The sequence below is a fragment of the Engystomops pustulosus genome, chromosome 11 (genome assembly GCF_040894005.1).
Source record: "Engystomops pustulosus chromosome 11, aEngPut4.maternal, whole genome shotgun sequence".
NCBI classification, from domain to species: domain Eukaryota; kingdom Metazoa; phylum Chordata; class Amphibia; order Anura; family Leptodactylidae; genus Engystomops; species Engystomops pustulosus.
In genome coordinates this window covers 62383895-62403292 of record NC_092421.1, presented here as the reverse complement: position 1 = coordinate 62403292, position 19398 = coordinate 62383895, and the positions used below count along the sequence as shown (strand labels likewise).

General features: G+C 45.3%; 1 protein-coding gene across 1 annotated transcript; it reads left to right on the top strand.

Annotated features, from left to right (window-relative positions):
• The first annotated feature begins 2106 nt into the window (after positions 1-2106).
• Positions 2107-13056, top strand: LOC140106627 (glutathione S-transferase omega-1-like). The gene is made up of 6 exons (XM_072131159.1): positions 2107-2350; positions 3144-3252; positions 6794-7016; positions 9191-9292; positions 11136-11242; positions 12755-13056. Exons 1-6 carry the CDS (start codon positions 2320-2322, stop codon positions 12909-12911), a joined length of 729 nt encoding a protein of 242 aa, XP_071987260.1. The 5' UTR covers positions 2107-2319; the 3' UTR covers positions 12912-13056.
• Positions 13057-19398: the final 6342 nt, after the last annotated feature.

The window sequence follows — 19398 nt, the reverse complement described above, 5'->3', positions numbered from 1 at the left end:
AGCATTTTAGTGTTCGCTCATCTCTAGTTATATGTAATTGATCCTACAGGTGAATGATCCAATTAGGCCCTAAAAATGAAAAGGTGAAAAATTTCCTATAAAGGTCATGTTTACCCCTAGTTTTTGTAAGCCACAAGGAATAAAAGATGAAATAACCCCCAAAAATGTGTAAAACTATTTCTCCCGAGTGTAGAAGTACCCCACATGTGCATATAAAATGTTGTATGGGCACACAGTAGGGGGGAAGTGGGATGTGTGTCTTTAAGAAGCCAAATTTGGAGAGCCCTAGTGGTACCAAAACAGAGGGGAACCCGAAAAGTGACCCTAATTGTTGAATGCACACCCCTTGGAGAATTTAGCAAGGTATAATATGTGGTGTATTGTAATACATGTGGTGAAATGAACATTTTGAACATACAGGTGGTTTCCAAATATGATGTGCAATGGAGTCCAAGATGGAAATTGCAATTATTTCTGGAAAGTTCAGTGCCCATTATGTGGCGCACGTTATGTGGCTAATTGGATAATTATGAAGGATCTGCTAAGAAATCCACAGGCTTGGAGGGGAAAAAGAAAACCTAAATAATCTAGTGTAATCTAAATATATAGTGATCAATTTGACCTAACAGTTGTTACAATAATTCCTTTTACCGAAATGAATTCACAACCAAGGTTGCACGTGAATTGTGAATGTGTTGCGTAAAAGGAGGCGGAATATACCAGGGGACCAACTAAAATGTTGTCACTTTCTTTTTAAATACCACGGTTTTTCCGAATCCGTCGGGTTTTCCGACGGCCACGCCCCCGATTTCCGTCGCCGATGCGCCACAATCCGATCGTGTGCGCAAAAAACCCGACAAAAAAGACCGATTCGGGCCCTTAGTAAGTGACCCCCATAGTGTCAATCCTAACTGCTCTTTTGGAACAGACTCTTTTCTGAGTCCTTCCTTTAGAAGCAGCAGAATTTACCGGGAAAATGCTGTCCTGACAAAACAAGGGGACATCTAAACCAGAGGTACTGGGGCCCTGTCCTTCTTTTCCAAATATTAGTTCCCTAATATCTGCCTCTTGAAAATGGAGAAATGATATGGCAGGACATGCACATTGGAACAGCTCGTAAGAGTTGTACCACATCATCTGTACAATGTACACGGCCAACCATTTTTGTAGCATATCTTTGTTTTCCATAGGGTGCTGTACGGTGTCAGGAATGGGAACGCTGGGATAAAAGTTATCCACATACAAACGGCAACCCTTATCCAGCAGTGGGGGAACAGATCGGTCAATCGGAGCTCTCTGGGAGATGGCATGATGCCACCAGACATGGCCCCTACCACTGATGATTGGTGCTGTCCTAGACAGAAACAATTATCGGCGAGTGTTGCTCTTATTCACCCGAGCGATGCCCATTGTCACAAATATTGCTGCTATTGGCTTTTCCAGATCGACCAGCTAATAGCGGCGAACATGAACAGAGGGGGCGGCAAAACCCCTCTGGACCGCAAGGCAAAATTAGTGGCTGTCAAGAACAGCCGCCACCTTGCCCGTTCACCGTGTCTACAAACATGGTGATTGGTATTACTGATGTTGTAAGTAAAATCGATGCTATTGACTGGTCTTATCATGAACTGGGGGGGGGGGGGGGGGCGACAAAACCCCTCTGGTCCATGGGGCAGAATGGATGGCCGTCAGGAACAGCAGCCATCTTGCCCCGATCACTGTATCTGAACCGTGTAATTAGGACGCTGATCAGTGAACTGATAGTAAATGTTCTTTAAGATCCACATTGCATCCTTTGAACTTTGACCTACCCACAGCCAGTTAGACCAATTGTGCAAATGAAGACATTATTTAGCACCAACAATCAAATGCTATATGTAACAGACCTGCATGGAATCTTCTGTTACCATTTAACACTGCTACAAATACAGAATAAAAGTCACATAATAGTCAGAAATGGTGTCACTCCTTATGTGCACAACGCTATGTAACTGCAACGTTAAGTGATATATATGTTAAAAAAACTTTCTTCTAATTTGGCAAAATATATGATAAATCCCCCAGTTTTGTCAGTGGTTGCTGCTTATATAAGCAATTTACAATTCAGGTAGAACATTACATATAAGAGGAGAGATGGGGCCGACCTCCCTCTGCTTCTGGGTGATCATTAGCTACTAGGGGAGGGATCTGCTCCAGACTCAGATATAGACTGCAGGGCGAGCGGCTCTTATACACAGGACACACATACAGTATACAAAGAGCTGATACACATATTCTACCTGTTATACAGGAATCTCCAGGGACTGACACTCTGCAGCCATGAGCGGATCACAGAGAAGCTTGGCCAAAGGTAAGTGTGAACAAAAACTGAGCATTTATTTTTTCATGGGTTTTATAGGGTCAACGGGTTTGCTTGATGGTTCAAAATGGGTCATATCCCTCTTATATATACTGCAACCATCTCATGTGATGATGCTCCATCTGCTATAGAAATTATGATTTTGCGTAGTTCTTGAGGCTCGTGTAAAGTCTGTTCCGAGTTGGGTGGTCACTGTCATCCATACCAACGTGCCCCTCACTATATAGATATACTATATAGATTATTGTTGTAGTGGATGGCTGTAAAGTTATGTAGTTTTGGTCATATGTTGTAAAGTCTGGATTTGTCTCTTGGCACTGATCACTTAAGTATTTCAACATGTTAAAGAGAAAGGGCAATATCTATCAATAAATGACACAATGTCTGATTATTAACCATTGTCACAGAAAGCTCTGGACCAATTCCAACCTCTTGCAATCTTTTACAAATGTACTTGTGTAAAAGACATCCAAACCTGGATCGGTTCAGTGTTGTCAGGTGACATGCCATGTATTCAGTGGTCAACTGCCGCAAATGGTACATCAGCAGGGGCCAGTTCCGCTCCAGGTGTGAGGGCATATATATGTAATAGAAGAAGAGTCCCTGCTTGGGACCCCCCTCTGTGATGTGATATGTCTGCTGGCTTAGGTGCGAATATATTATATAATCCTATACAAATCCTATTTGCAGACTCATTTGAGAGAGTCAGATGGGCACATTTTTGGTCTTTTCTCGACCCAAGGTCAATTACTCCATAGGCTCTAATAAACTTTTTTGGTTTTAGGTAGCGCACCTCCAGGACCGGTACCAGAAGGGGTCATTTGGCTTTACGGCATGAGATTCTGCCCCTATGTCCAAAGAGCATTACTTGTCTTGCTTGCCAAAGGAATCAAGTAGGCTCCTAATTTTATGAAGGTTTTACAAGTCTGCATTAGTTTTTATATCTAAAATAAGCTTTTTCATTATCCTGTAATTTCAGTGTACAATAAATAAGAGACCAGAAATTTACAGAAAAATGTAATACATAAATAAATGGTCCTATTGTGTACAAGCAAAGACATAATTCATTAAGTCCATGAAGTCCAACCTATAAGAATTAAAAAAAGGGCATCCAGGCTTCTCTTGAAAATGTGCAAAGACATGTGCCATAACAACCTCCTATGGCAGAGAGTTCCATAGTCTCACTGCTCTTACAGTAAAGAATCCCTGTCTATGGTGATGGTAGAACCTCCTCTCCTCTAGGTGTAGAGGATGCCCCCTGTCTATGGTGATGGTAGAACCGCCTCTCTTCTAGGAGTAGAGGATTCCCCCTAACTATGGTGATAGTAGAACCGCCTCTCCTCTAGGTGTAGAGGATGTCCCCTGTCTATGGTGATGGTAGAACCACCTCTCCGCTAGGTGTAGAGCATGCCCCCTGTCTAAGGGGATGATAGAACTGCCTCTCCTCTAGGTGTAGAGGATGCCCACTTTCCATGGTGATGGTAGAACCACCTCTCCTCTAGGAGTAGAGGATGCCTCCTCTCTATGGTGATGGTAGAACCGTCTCTCCTCTAGGTGTAGAGGATGCCCCCTGTCTATGGTGATGATAGAACTGCCTCTCCACTAGGTGTAGAGGATGCTCCTATCTATGGTGATGGTAAACCATCTCTTCTCTAGGTGTAGAGGATGCCCCTGTCCATGGTGATGGTAGAACCTCCTCTCCTCTAGGTGTAGAGGATGCCCCTATCCATGGTGATGGTAGAACCTCCTCTAGGTGTAGAGGATGCCCCTGTCTATGGTGATGGTAGAACCGCCTCTCCTCTAGGTGTAGAGGATGCCCCCTGTCTATGGTAATAGTAGAGCCACCTCTTCTCTTGGAGTAGAGGATGCCCCCTGTCTATGGTGATGGTAGAACCGCCTCTTCTCTAGGTGTAGAGGATGCCCCCTGTCTATGGTAATAGTAGAGCCTCCTCTTCTCTAGGTGTAGAGGATGCCCCCTGTCTATGGTGATGGTAGAACCACCTCTTCTCTAGGTGTAGAGGATGCCCCCTCTCTATGGTAATGGTAGAACCACCTCTCCTCTAGGTGTAGAGGATGCCCCCTGTCTATGGTGATGGTAGAACCACCTCTCCTCTAGGTGTAGAGGATGCCCCCTGTCTATGGTGATGGTAGAACCGCCTCTCCTCTAGGAGTAGAGGATTCCCCCTGTCTATGGTGATGGTAGAACCGCCTCTCCTCTAGGTGTAGAGGATGTCCCCTGTCTATGGTGATGGTAGAACCACCTCTCCTCTAGGAGTAGAGGATGCCTCCTCTCTATGGTGATGGTAGAACCGTCTCTCCTCTAGGTGTAGAGGATGCCCCCTGTCTATGGTGATGATAGAACTGCCTCTCCTCTATGTGTAGAGGATGCCCCTATCTATGGTGATGGTAAACCATCTCTTCTCTAGGTGTAGAAGATGCCCCTGTCCATGGTGATGGTAGAACCTCCTCTCCTCTAGGTGTAGAGGATGCCCCTATCCATGGTGATGGTAGAACCTCCTCTAGGTGTAGAGGATGCCCCTGTCTATGGTGATGGTAGAACTGCCTCTCCTCTAGGTGTAGAGGATGCCCCCTGTCTATGGTAATAGTAGAGCCACCTCTCCTCTTGGAGTAGAGGATGCCCCCTGTCTATGGTGATGGTAGAACCACCTCTCCTCTAGGTGTAGAGGATGCCCCCTGTCTATGGTAATAGTAGAGCCTCCTCTTCTCTAGGTGTAGAGGATGCCCCCTGTCTATGGTGATGGTAGAACCACCTCTCCTCTAGGTGTAGAGGATGCCCCCTGTCTATGGTGATGGTAGAACCACCTCTCCTCTAGGTGTAGAGGATGCCCCCTCTCTATGGTAATGGTAGAACCACCTCTCCTCTAGGTGTAGAGGATGCCTCCTGTCTATAGTGATGGTAGAACCACCTCTCCTCTAGGTGTAGAGGATGTCCCCTGTCTATGGTGATTAACTGCCTCCCTTATGGTGTAGAGGATGTCCCCTGTCTATGGTGATGGTAGAACCTCCTCTCCTCTCGGTGTAGAGGATGCCCCCTGTCTATGGTGATGGTAGAACCTCCTCTCCTCTAGGTGTAGAGGATGCCCCCTGTCTATGGTAATAGTAGAGCCTCTCTTCTAGGTGAAGAGGATGTCCCCTGTCTATGGTGATGGTAGAACTGCCTCCCTTATGGTGTAGAGGATGTTCCCTGTCTATGGTAATAGTAGAGCCTCTCTTCTAGGTGTAGAGGATGACCCCTGTCTATGGTGATCGTAGAAGCGCCTTTTCTCCAGGTGTAGAGGATGCCCCCTGTCTATGGAGATGGTAGGACTGCCTCTGTTCTTGGGGTGGAGAATGCCCCCTGTCATTAGCAGGTCTGCCTCTCCTCTAGGTGTAGAGGATTCCCCCCGTCTATGGCGAAGATAGAACCACCTGGTCACAGGCCTAGGCATAGAAAGATCTTTGGAGAGATTCAGGTATTTGTACATTTTAATGAGGTCCCCCCTCAGTATTCTAATTCCCCCGTTCTCCTAATAATCCTGGTTGCTCTTCTCTGCACCCGTTCCAGCTCTACTATATCCTTTTTATACACTGGTGCCCAAAACTGTACACAATATTCCATGTGTGGTCTGACCAGGGATTTATATAAGGGCAAAACTATGTCTTTATCATGAGAATCTATTCCTCTCTTGATACATCCCATAATTTTATTTGCTTTATTAGCAGCTGTCTGGCTCTGGTCACTAAAATTAGGTCTACCATCCACCAATTTCAGCAGTCCTTTTCAGCTGCTGTTGTACCAAGTAATTGACTGTTTAGAACATACTGGGGCAGAATTACTTACCCGGCCCATTCGCGATCCAGCGGCGCGTTCTCTGCACAGGATTCGGGTCCGGCCGGGATCTATGAAGGTAGTTCCTCCGCCGTCCACCAGGTGGCGCTGCTGCGCTGAAAATCATCTCAACGCGCCGGAATGCACCACCTCGGACCAGGTGAAGGTAAGCGCTTCCCAAGCGACACTTTTTCGGTTTTTAAATGCGGCGGTTTTTCCGAATACGTCGGATTTTCGTTCGGCCACGCCCCACGATTTCCGTCGCGCGCAAGCCGGCGCCGATGCGCCACAATCCGATCGCGTGCGCCACAATCCCGGGGCAATTCAGGTACAATCGGCGCAAATCGGAAATATTCGGGTAACACGTCGGGAAAACGAAAATCGGGCCCTTAGTAAATGACCCTCACTGTATATACTCATGTGTAACCAACACCAATAAAACTGAGAAAACTATGCCACAGTCACAATAAGTGACACACATAGACAAAGTTTTTGTGAGTTTTGGATTCTCAATACATTCTTTATCTGTGCCTACAATGTGACTGTCACTTATATGTCTAGAAACATGATTTCTCTTCCCTAACCAGTCATCTTGATCTGTGCAGACATGAAGTCATCAACATCAACCTAAAGAGTAAGCCGGAGTGGTTTTTTGAGAAAAGTCCTTTTGGGTTGGTGCCATCTCTGGAAACCTCTGATGGTAAAATTATCTATGAATCTCCAATTGTTTGTGATTACCTGGATGAAGCCTATCCTGGGAAAAAGCTTAGCCCCACTGACCCCTATGAGAGAGCACAAGAGAAGATTCTTCTGGTACATTTCTCTCAGGTAAGTACTCGGGGGACTTTGACTGTAGATCTGGAGATCAAAAATATATGAAATTGTATTGGGCACACTTGAGATGTTAGGGTTTTGTCTAGTGTACTGGGACTCCATTTGTTATCTCCTTGCCCAAGAAAACCATTCATTGGCTCACACAGGTCCCATGACCACCCAAAACTTATGTCTGGGCTCCGGTGACATGGGAGCTGGAAAGGGGCAACTATTTTGTAGTTACAAGTTTCAAATATTGATATAGCCAAGTCTTTAATATTAATATTAGGACCGACCATCAGTTTCAGACTGGTGGGCATCTGACACCTGGCACCCCTTTAGTTCTTCTCCAGAAGATGCCTGTTCTGCATTGTGAAAAATGTACGTGAGGAAGATGGGTCTGTACTCCCTGTAGATGCCATACTGTACATGGGATAAGGAACATTCAAGAAAACAGGGACTCCCAGCAATAGCTTGTCGGGACCACTGTACAACAGATGTAGCTGACTGCCTCTGACATCATATACTATGCAGACCCACAGGTTGTGCAACTAATTTTGGGGTGTTGGTTATTTGAGCCCCTCAGATTTGGTATTGATTACCGTATATTTACTCGAGTATAAGTAAACCACAAATAAGTGGGAAAATGTATTGACTCGAGTATAAGCCTAGGGTGGTAAATGCTTTGGTCACAACCTCCCCCTGTAATGTAATGTCCAGCTGCCTCCCCGGTAATGTAATGCCCAGCAGCCTCCCCGGTAATGTAATACCCAGCAGCCTCCCCGGTAATGTAATGCCCAGCAGCCTCCCCCAGTAATGTAACACCCAGCAGCCTCCCCCAGTAATGTAACACCCAGCAGCCTCCCCAAGTAATGTAATAGCCAGCAGCCTCCCCCAGTAATAAAATGCCATTCATCCCTCCCCCTGTAGTGTAATGCCCAGCAGTCTCTCTCATTAATGTAATGCCCGGCAGCCTCCCCCAGTAATGTAATACCCAGCAGCCTTCCCCAGCATTGTAATGCCCAGCAGCCTCCCCCAGTAATAAAATGCCCAGCAGCCTCCCCCAGTAATAAAATGCCATTCATCCCTCCCCCTGTAATGTAATGCCCAGCAGTCTCTCTCATTAATGTAATGCCCAGCAGCCTCCATGGTAATGTAATACCCAGCAGCCTCCCCCAGTAATGTAACACCCAGCAGCCTCCCTGAGTAATGTAATCGCCAGCAGCTTCCCCGGTAATGAAATGCCCAGCAGCCTCCCCCAGTAATAAAATGCCATTCATCCCTCCCCCTGTAATGTAATGCCCAGCAGTCTCTCTCATTAATGTAATGCCCAGCAGCCTCCCCCAGTAATGTAATACCCAGCAGCCTTCCCCAGCATTGTAATGCCCAGCAGCCTTCCCCAGCATTGTAATGCCCAGCAGCCTCCCCCAGTAATAAAATGCCCAGCAGCCTCCCCCACTAATAAAATGCCATTCATCCCTCCCCCTGTAATGTAATGCCCAGCAGTCTCTCTCATTAATGTAATGCCCAGCAGCCACCCCCAGTAATGTAATACCCAGCAGCCTTCCCCAGCATTGTAATGCCCAGCAGCCTTCCCCAGCAATAAAATGCCCAGCAGCCTCCCCCAGTAATAAAATACCCTGCAGCAGACCTTTGGTGTATTAAAAAAAAAAAAAACTTACATACTCAGCTTCTGATACATGACCTAGCTCCTCTTCCTTCTCCTCTTCACGTGAAACAGATTGGGAAGAGTCGTGTCCATGCTCTCTGCCCGCGGTGCACACGGTGTCACCACTACTGATGTCATGGTGTGCGCCATAGTCAGAGCGCATTGATGCGTCTCTTTCTGCCCTGTTACACTTGAAGAGGAGCTGCACGGAGCATCGGAAGATGAGTATGTAAATTTAGTTTTTTATACACTCGTGTATAAGATGGTTGGGTTTTCAGCACATTTTTGTGCTAAAATACTTGGCTTATACACAAGTATATACAGTACCTATGCATAGAAATGAAATAAGTGGTCAACCAGTGCAGTGCAATTTATGGTAGTTTTTAGGATAGTTGACTTTTATTGTCAGTATTATCAGTAAGGTTGCATAACTTGAAGTCCAAGGATGTGACTTTTTGTATATAGTGGGACTGTTCTTATGCGTTTCTATAGAATAATATCAGTGGATATTTTACTGCAGGTTACAGCCGTATTTTCGGAAATTCTGCAAGCGAGGAAGAAAAATCAAGATCTCACTGAGTTGAAGGCAAGGTGTTTTGAGAAATTCAAAGTAATTGAAGAGGTAAGACATGTATAATAGTGACGTTTTTAGCTTTTATGTTTTGATTTTTTTTTCACATTTTCACATTATTCCATTTACAGAGCCATATGAGGACTTGTTTTCAGTGGGACAAATTGTACTTTTGAGTGGAACCATTTATTATTCTGTGCTAAGTACTGGGAAACTAGAAAAAATGCTAAGTGTGGTGGAATTGATAAAAACACAGTTTTGTAGAGGACTTTGCTTTTACTGATTTCACTATGCTCCTTTATTGTTAAGATCAGCATGACCATGGAGACACTAGATTTATCTTGTTTATTTTGTTTTTAAACCATCAGATGTATTAAACTTCCCAAAAAATAAGTGTATCTTTATGCTGCCATTTTTTCGCAGCATCTTTTTTCATATTTCAGTGTATGACTAATTTTTGCGGGACGGGCTGACATTTTCATTGATACCATTTTGGAAACTGCCTGACCTTTTTATTAATTTTTGGTAAAAATTTTTATGACTGGCATAATATTAGAAAATCAGTAATTTGGACATTGGATGGGAAAATTATTTTAATATCTTGATAGATCAGGCATTTTGTAATGCAAATTTACCTAACATGTTTATGATTTTATTTATTCACTGTATTTTTCACACACTTAGGAACACACTCGGCACTGCTAAACACACACAGGAACGCACTCCTCACTGCTAAACACACACATGAACACACTCAGCAATGCTAAACACACACAGGAACGCACTCAACAATGCTAAACACACACAGGAACACACTCATCACTGCTAAACACACACAGGAACGCACTCATCACTGCTAAACACACACAGGAACGCACTCATCACTGCTAAACACACACAGGAACGCATGCTGTGCTGCTATACAAACAAAAAAACACACATCACTGCTAAACACACGCAGCAAAGCACTGATCACTGCTTAACACACAAAGGAACACACATAGCACTGCTATACACACAGGAATGCACGTGGTACTGCTATATACACACAGGAAAGCACACGGTGGTGCTATACACACACAAAGGAACATGCATGGCACTGCTAAACACACACAGGAATGCACTGAGCACTGATATAGACACACAAAGGAACACACAGCACTGCTAGACACACACAGGAACACACTCTGCACTGCTAGACACATACTTCTTTTTATCCAGTCCCATGAGAGGTTTGAAGGACCTTGCAGTGATACATAAAGAATGTGATCAGTCACATGCTTATGACATCACTCCAGGTCCTGCAGAAACACTTTTTGGGATACCGGGAGAGTGACAAACTCAAATGGGGATGGTAGGCGCACACACCAGAAGTGGGAAGGAATCGTATGGCTATTATAATAAAATTAGGATTTTTATTATAGAAACGTCACAACACATTTTTCGTTTTTATGTTTTGATTTGGACAACACATTTCGAGGTTGCTGAAAACCCCTTTTTCAAGTGAAAGAAACTGGTGTTGAGGGCTGTTTGGGATTTGCCCAAGATTTGCCAGGGGAGGTGCAGAGGCTCAGCTCTCTTAGCTCCAGGACAGAGTGAGGAGGGTCTAGTAGTGCTGGATCCTTCTGACCTTCAAACTATACGATGCAGGCACTTTTAAGCAATATTTTGCACTTTACAACTATAGTTACAACTATATATGTGTCTTATGGAAAGGGGACCATTAAATTCTTTCCTTTTTTAACTTTTTTATTTAGTTACTGCTTTTTAAGCCATCAAGGATGTTTGAACCCAGGGGGGTCTGATTGTTCATGCATTATACTGCAACATGGATTTGGATTTTCATCTTCTAGGTATAATACTTCAATTGTGTATTTTTAACATGTATTTACAGACACTTTCTAAGAGGAAAACTCCTTACTTTGGTGGAAAAGCCGCGTCTATGGTTGATTACATGATCTGGCCCTGGTTTGAACGCTTGCATATATGTGAAATCACACAGTAAGATATAAAATATTGTTTTGCTATGCCACAGTGTTCTTGTTGTGAGCTAAATGTTTCTACTACAAAACAGTGAGATTGTCTGGAAAAAGTCATAATAATTCCATAAAGACTCATGAAGTAATATAATAATAATAACAATTCTTGTAGCTGTTCTCCTCGTCTTACTACCGTATTTTTTGCCCTATAGGGCGCACCGGACTATAAGGCGCATTAGTCCGATGCGCCTTATATATGTAATAATTCCATATATAAGGCGCATCGGACTATAAGGCGCGGGGTCCGGGGGCGTGGCGGAGGTCCGGGGGCGGAGCGGAGACCCGACGGGACGCGACGGGACGCGGCGACAGGACGCGACGCCGAGACGCGACGGGGAACGCGGGGAAGGTGAGGGGGAGGTGGAGGATGGCAGCGGACCATACTTACATAGGTCCCCGCTACCGGAGACAGCAGATCTCCAGCGGGAACTGCAGACCACGCGTGGTCTGCAGTTCCCGCTGGAGATCTGCTGTCTCCGGTCTCCGGTAGCGGGGACCTATGTAAGTATGGTCCGCTGCCCAGCGCCATACATAGGGCGCACCGGACTATAAGGCTTCCACGGAAATCCAAGGCTTTTAAGTGCGCCTTATAGTCCGGAAAATACGGTAATATAAATAATATAAATAAACATTAGATAGGTTGTAGGAACCAGGCAATAAATGGAGAGCGATATGACAGCAATGTCAGACTGCAAAATGTTTCGTTGTAGTCTGTTGCCATGGAAAAAAATGCAGATGTTGAAAGGGTCAACCTGATGGTTCTTTAGTTAATCAGTTAACTAGAGGAGACCTTCTCCGCTCATTGTAACAACAAATGAAAATACATCACTGAGGGGCTTTGGAAACACCCATCAGACCCATTACCATCATTTTAAAAGTTGATTTTAGAAGGAAGGCGGCCATGGATAACACATATAAGTAGCTCACCACAGTCACGGTGCCTGGATCTATGAGTAATTGTCCCTGGTTTATCATGATGGATTTGATGGTAGATTTTCTTTAATCAAAATTCATCAAAAATTATGTGCTCCATCATGGGGCCATTAATAAATATCTCACCCACCTAATCCACTAAACTAACTCAATCACTCAAATGGGGGGGGGGGGGGGGGGAGTCATAAGTATGAATGGAGCAGATATCGAGCTCTCTATGTCTGTAATGAAGCTTTATTGATAATCCTTGTTTCTATGACAGCACAAAATTTTGAAAACCCAAATGTCACTGGGGCAAAAAGAAAATTGTCTAGAGCTACAATTATAAAATATACCAGTTCCAACTTACATACAAATTCAACTTAAGAACAAACCAATGGAACCTATCTTGTACGTAACCTGTTCTGGTATTCTAACAATTATGTATATTTTATAATAAACTTATACTATCTATTCCTGTTGCTTCTTATAGAAATTAATATTGTGTACATTGGGACATCAACGGAAATTAATACAAACAAATTATTATTTATGTCTCTAGTTTTCTGGAGAAGCTGCCACGGATCAACGCCTGGCAGAAGCTTATGCTGCAGGACGCATGGGTGAAGGCCACCTATACTGAACCAGAAGTGACTACCGGATTTTTCCACCTATTTTTTAAGGACAGCGTAGATGCTACTGATTATGGCCTTAAATAAAGTTATTTTGGGTTTAAAAAGGGTTTTGTGGAAATTATAGAAAATTTCATTGTGACAGAGATGGCAATGTATATGTTTTAAGCTATAGATTTATAGAAAATCTTTGTCGTTTCAGGAAAATCTTTCAATAAATATTTTAATCTATTGCTCCATTATTGTCTGTGTAGTATGAATGGGTCTTATGAAGAGGTATACCTGTATTACTGGGTCAGACACATCCCATCATGTTTCTATAAAACATTACGACATACCTACAAACAAGGATACCGTATTTTTCGGACTATAAGGCGCACAAAAAATCCTTTTCTCAGAAATCAAAGGTGCGCCTTATTGTCCAGTGCACCTTATATATGATCCATACTTACAGATAACAACTGCCTTGAACTGTGCACAGGTCTGCCACCTGCTGGTCATTCATCCTTATTATCAGGTGCGTCTTATAATCTGGTGCACCTTATATATGAACCTAGACGTTTTAGCAGGCATTTATTGATGGTGCGCCTTATAATCCGATGCGCCTTATAGTCCGGAAAATACTGTAACATTCTGCTCGGTGGTGGTCCACCTGTTGGGACCCCCATTGGGAGGAAGGGTGTCCTCTGCCCTCTTCATAGATAATAATGCCACATGCTCTATAATTTTTGCGGCCAAGTGTTGGAGTGCCCACTGAACCCTATATGGGGGACGCATTGCAGGGGGATATATGTTGCTCCAACGGTCATGTCAATGCACCTTTACACTTATAACAGCACATTCCACATTCCCTGGTTTTATTACATAGTTTTCAGGTGGTAATACCAGAAAGAAGTGAATAGCATAAGGTGGGCGGCCTAATGAGAGAAGTAACAAATAATCATTCGCACAGTGTCCTCCAGGGGCATAACTACAGTGGTAGTAGCCCACAGTGTCAGGGCGCCCAGCACACTAAAGAATAGAGGATGTGCGTCTTTATATACATATTATGTTGCACATTTTACAGGTTAATATGTATTTAACAGACCACATCATCCACAGTGCCTGAGCAAGGCACTCCGAAATATTAGGGGAGGGGACATACAAACTACAGGACTAATGGTCTCTCATTTGTACTTCACCCATGTAGTATGCAGCATCTGGGCCCTATGATAAGCAGTAAGTATATACATATGTGTGTATGAGTGTATAAATCTATGGATGTGTAAATGTGATGTGTGTATGCTCTGCATGTGTGTTAATATGTCATGAGTGTACAAGTATGTATATTATGTTTAAGGGGTCTCACTCAGAAGTCTGCCATGGGGCCCTGCATCTCCTAGGTACTTTTAAATGCGGCGGTTTCTCCGAATCCGTCGGGTTTTCGTTTGGCCACGCCCCCCCGATTTCCATCGCGTGCATGCCAGCGCCGATGCGCCACAATCCGATCGCATGCGCCAAAATCCCAGGCTAATACAGGGAAAATCGGCGCAAAACGGAAAAATTTGCGTAACCCGCCGGTAAAACGCGATTTGGGCCCTTAGTAAATGAACCCCAATATGTCTTAAGAACACATTGCAGATGTATGGAAACATCTGCAATGTGTTCTTCACACATATTGTTCTTCACATACTATTGTAAAGAACACCGTTCTGCACGCGTGTCTTCTGATAAGTTAGCAGATGTACGGAAACATCTGCTATGTGTTCTTCAGTGAAGAACACATTGCAGATGTTTCAATACATCTGCGAACTTATCAGAAGACATTATTTCTCAATAAAATGACACATTGAAAAATGCTCGAGTCTCCCATTGACTTCAATGGGGCTCGTTATTCGAGACGAGCACTCGAGCATCGAGAAAAGTTTGTCTCGAATAACGAGCACCTGAGCATTTTAGTGCTCGCTCATCTCTAATTAAAACACATTAAAACCTGTATAAATTTGGTATCACCGCGATCATGCCAAACCAAAGAATAAAGTAGAGGTGTTATTTGGAGCGCACAGTGAAAACTGGGCCCACGAGAACGTGACGCACATGCTGGGTTTTTTTTTCCAATTGCACCACATTTGGAATATTTCCAGTACACGGCATGGAATAATAAATAACGTGACTGAGAAGTAAAATTTGTTACGCAGAAAATAAGCCCTCGCACAGCTCTGTACACGGAAAAATTAAAAAAATTATGGATTTTTAAAGGTGGAGAGCCAAATGAAATAAAAATGCTGCGACATGGAGGGGTTAACAGATCAATAAACAGCCAGAAACTGGTTCCTTATGGAACACTATTTTTCTATTAGAAGGGACATGAGTAAACACTTCTCAATGTCGCCAGCAGATGGCAGCAGAGCTCTAGTACCGGAGTCCTGTTCCCATTACAGAACAATTGCCAGTAGTAGAGCGCTCCTTCCTCTACACATTGGGGCTCATTTGTCGGACTGGGCACCGTTTTTGGGGCTAAAACGGCTTGCACAGGTATATAAGGAGTGTCTGCTCTGGGATTGTGGGGCACGCAACCCTTTTGTGGCGCATCTGCGCTGCTTCAATGCAACACGAATTAGGGGCTTGCCGTCGGTTGGTCCAACTGATTCGGACCAAGCACGGTATTTAACTTTAAAATTGTGCCGCACACTCTATGGGTGCAACACAAAAAAGATGGTGAAGTCTGTCGGACCTGAGCAGGGAAGCAGCACATTCATGATTTCAGGCGCACAATCTTATTGAATAGCCCCGCGCAGCATTATATATGGACAATGCACTTTCAGTGAACTCTGGTGACCCTGTAAGTAAATGTGCTCCATTGGGTCACATTTACCAGTAATTATGCCTATTTCCCACCTTACGCCCCCTCCACGCAGGAAGGACACAGATGACAAACTATACTTGCCATAGAACTGACCTGCCAGCGCAGCGCTGCCTCCTGCCGAATATCATACATTGGGGTTATTACCGTGTTTCCCCGATTGTAAGACACCCGAATGTAAGATGTACCCCGAAAGTTAGACGTACCGGTAGCAAATTGTACGGTACCTGCTTCAGGACCATGGACAGCAGGGGGGAGCCGGGAACGGAGGGGGGATTGGTGGCTGGTGGCGGCAGTTTGATGTCGGCCGGCGGGGGCGGAAGCATGATGCAGGTTCCAGGAGCGGAGGGGTGGAAAGCAGAGGTACTGTATGTGGGGGGCGGGTTGGAGCCGGCCAAAGGGTGGGCGGGAGCTCGATGCCGGCGGACGCTGGAGATCGCGGGGCCGGGGCATACAGAAACACGCAGCCTCCGTGCCCTCATGTGCAGCCTCTGATCGGACCAGTGGCTCCTGCACGAGGGAGAAGAAGCCACACCTCTACCCAGCACCGCAGAGGAATTGATCCCATTGCCATTACGGTACTAGGTGCTGTAACCCTATGGAAGATGTGTGGGATACTGTATGGGGCTGTAACCCTATGGGAGATGTGTGGGATACTGTACAGGGCTGTAACCCTATGGGAGATGTGTGGGATACTGTATGGGGCTGTAACCCTATGGGAGATGTGTGGGATACTGTATGGGGCTGTAACCCTATGGGAGATGTGTGGGATACTGTATGGGGCTGTAACCCTATGGGAGATGTGTGGGATACTGTACGTGGCTGTAACCTTATGGGAGATGTGTGGGATACAGTATGGGGCTGTAACCCTATGGGAGATGTGTGGGATACTGTATGGGGCTGTAACCCTATGGGAGATGTGTGGGATACTGTATGGGGCTGTAACCCTATGGGAGATGTGTGGGATACTGTACGTGGCTGTAACCTTATGGGAGATGTGTGGGATACTGTACAGGGCTGTAACCCTATGGGAGATGTGTGGGATACTGTATGGGGCTGTAACCCTATGGGAGATGTGTGGGATACTGTATGGGGCTGTAACCCTATGGGAGATGTGTGGGATACTGTATGGGGCTGTAACCCTATGGGAGATGTGTGGGATACTGTATGGGGCTGTAACCCTATGGGAGATGTGTGGGATACTGTACAGGGCTGTAACCCTATGGGAGATGTGTGGGATACTGTATGGGGCTGTAACCCTATGGGAGATGTGTGGGATACTGTATGGGGCTGTAACCCTATGGGAGATGTGTGGGATACTGTATGGGGCTGTAACCCTTTGGGAGATGTGTGGGATACTGTACAGGGCTGTAACCCTATGGGAGATGTGTGGGATACAGTATGGGGCTGTAACCCTATGGGAGATGTGTGGGATACTGTATGGGGCTGTAACCCTATGGGAGATGTGTGGGATACTGTATGGGGCTGTAACCCTATGGGAGATGTGTGGGATACTGTATGGGGCTGTAACCCTATGGGAGATGTGTGGGATACTGTATGGGGCTGTAACCCTATGGGAGATGTGTGGGATACTGTATGGGGCTGTAACCCTATGGGAGATGTGTGGGATACAGTATGGGGCTGTAACCCTATGGGAGATGTGTGGGATACTGTACAGGGCTGTAACCCTATGGGAGATGTGTGGGATACTGTATGGGGCTGTAACCCTATGGGAGATGTGTGGGATACTGTACGTGGCTGTAACCTTATGGGAGATGTGTGGGATACAGTATGGGGCTGTAACCCTATGGGAGATGTGTGGGATACTGTATGGGGCTGTAACCCTATGGGAGATGTGTGGGATACTGTATGGGGCTGTAACCCTATGGGAGATGTGTGGGATACTGTATGGGGCTGTAACCCTATGGGAGATGTGTGGGATACTGTATGGGGCTGTAACCCTATGGGAGATGTGTGGGATACTGTATGGGGCTGTAAACCTATGGGAGATGTGTGGGATATCGACATTTTTTTCCCCAATATAAGACATACCCAGAAAGTAAGACATAGTGGGACTTTTGAGGGTAAAAAGAAGTAAGACACTGGGGCAGATTTACTTACCCGGCCCATTCGCGATCCAGCGGCGCATTCTCTGCACAGGATTCGGGTCCGGCCAGGATTTATGAAGGTAGTTCCTCCGCCGTCCACCAGGTGGCGCTGCTGCGCTGAAAATCATCTCAACGCGCCGGAATGCACCACCTCGGACCAGGTGAAGGTAAGCGCTTCCCGAGCGACACTTTTTCAGTTTCTAAATGCGGCGGTTTTTCCGAATACGTCGGGTTTTCGTTCGGCCAGGCCCCCTGATTTCCGTCGCGCGCATGCTGGCGCCGATGCGCCACAATCCGATCGCGTGCGCCAAAATCCCGGGGCAATTCAGGTACAATCGGCGCAAATCGGAAATATTCAGGTAACACGTCGGGAAAACGCGAATCGGGCCCTTAGTAAATTACCCCCACTGTCTTACTTTCGGGGAAACACGATAGCACCAGTGTATGATAAATGTGCCCTTTGTTTTCTACTTATTGAGGATTGCGCCCCCATGCATTTCCTCAAGTACCTACCTCTAGCCTTGAACTTGGTTGAATGGAGACCCCAATCCAGAGACCCTATTGTCAGATAACTTTTTCCTGCACTTGGTAAAGTGCTGAAGTTGTTTTATATACCAGCCCCTTTTCCAAATGTGAGCTACCGAAATAAAACCCTTCTAAATCATTTTATATGTTTGCCTATTACTTTATATGGATGATAGGCTTGATGCTCATTACGTCTCTGATACATGGGGTAGAATAGTTTCCTCCTCCCAGCGATGTAAACAGCTCTATGAAGTAATGCAATGTGCTTGGATGGCTGCCCGAAATTCCTAATGCCATTCACACTCCACATACACTCCACAGCGCTCAACAATAGCAAAACAATAAGACATCAAGCCTGCGCCATCAGCCAACTGGAAAGAGGCCAGACCAGGATTTGCTTTTGCTTTCTAATGTCACACTGTGATAATATAACACAAGTCTTGATCCACATCCTTATATATATATATATATATATATATAGGGGCTCATTTACTAAGGGTCGCGCATCGCACTTTCATCGGACTGTTCGCCGTTTTCAGGGATTGCACGGCTTTGACAGGTATTTAACATGTCCATGCGCAGGGATTTCGGCGTACACTCGACACAAATTGGGGGCGGGCCGTAAGACGAACCTACTGATTCGGACTGAAGAGGGATTAAACATTCAAATTGTGTTGCAAGCCCATGCACTTAGATGCACCACTAAAATGATTGTGAACTCTGTCAGACCTGAGCGGGGAAGCCACACATGCAGGATATCGGGCGCACGATCTTAGTGAAACAGTGCATTGTCATTGTACAAAGCACTTTCGGTGAACTCCAGCGGCCGGGTAAGTAAATGAGCCCCATTATATCAACAAATTGCATTTACAGACATCAAAATTCACCAGACAATTACCAGTTAATATTTGTGTTTACAACACACCTCTTCTCAACTGTTGTATTGCATTTCCAAGCGTATGCGTTAATGCCGACGTGTGAATGCAGCCTCAGTCGTAAGGACTGCAGCCTCCGGTAGAGCCCAAAAAGTTCTACTGGCTGGGAGATCGTGTACCCTTGTCCCAAAAAACGGTAGAACGAGTGGCCTGATTTGTGCCCA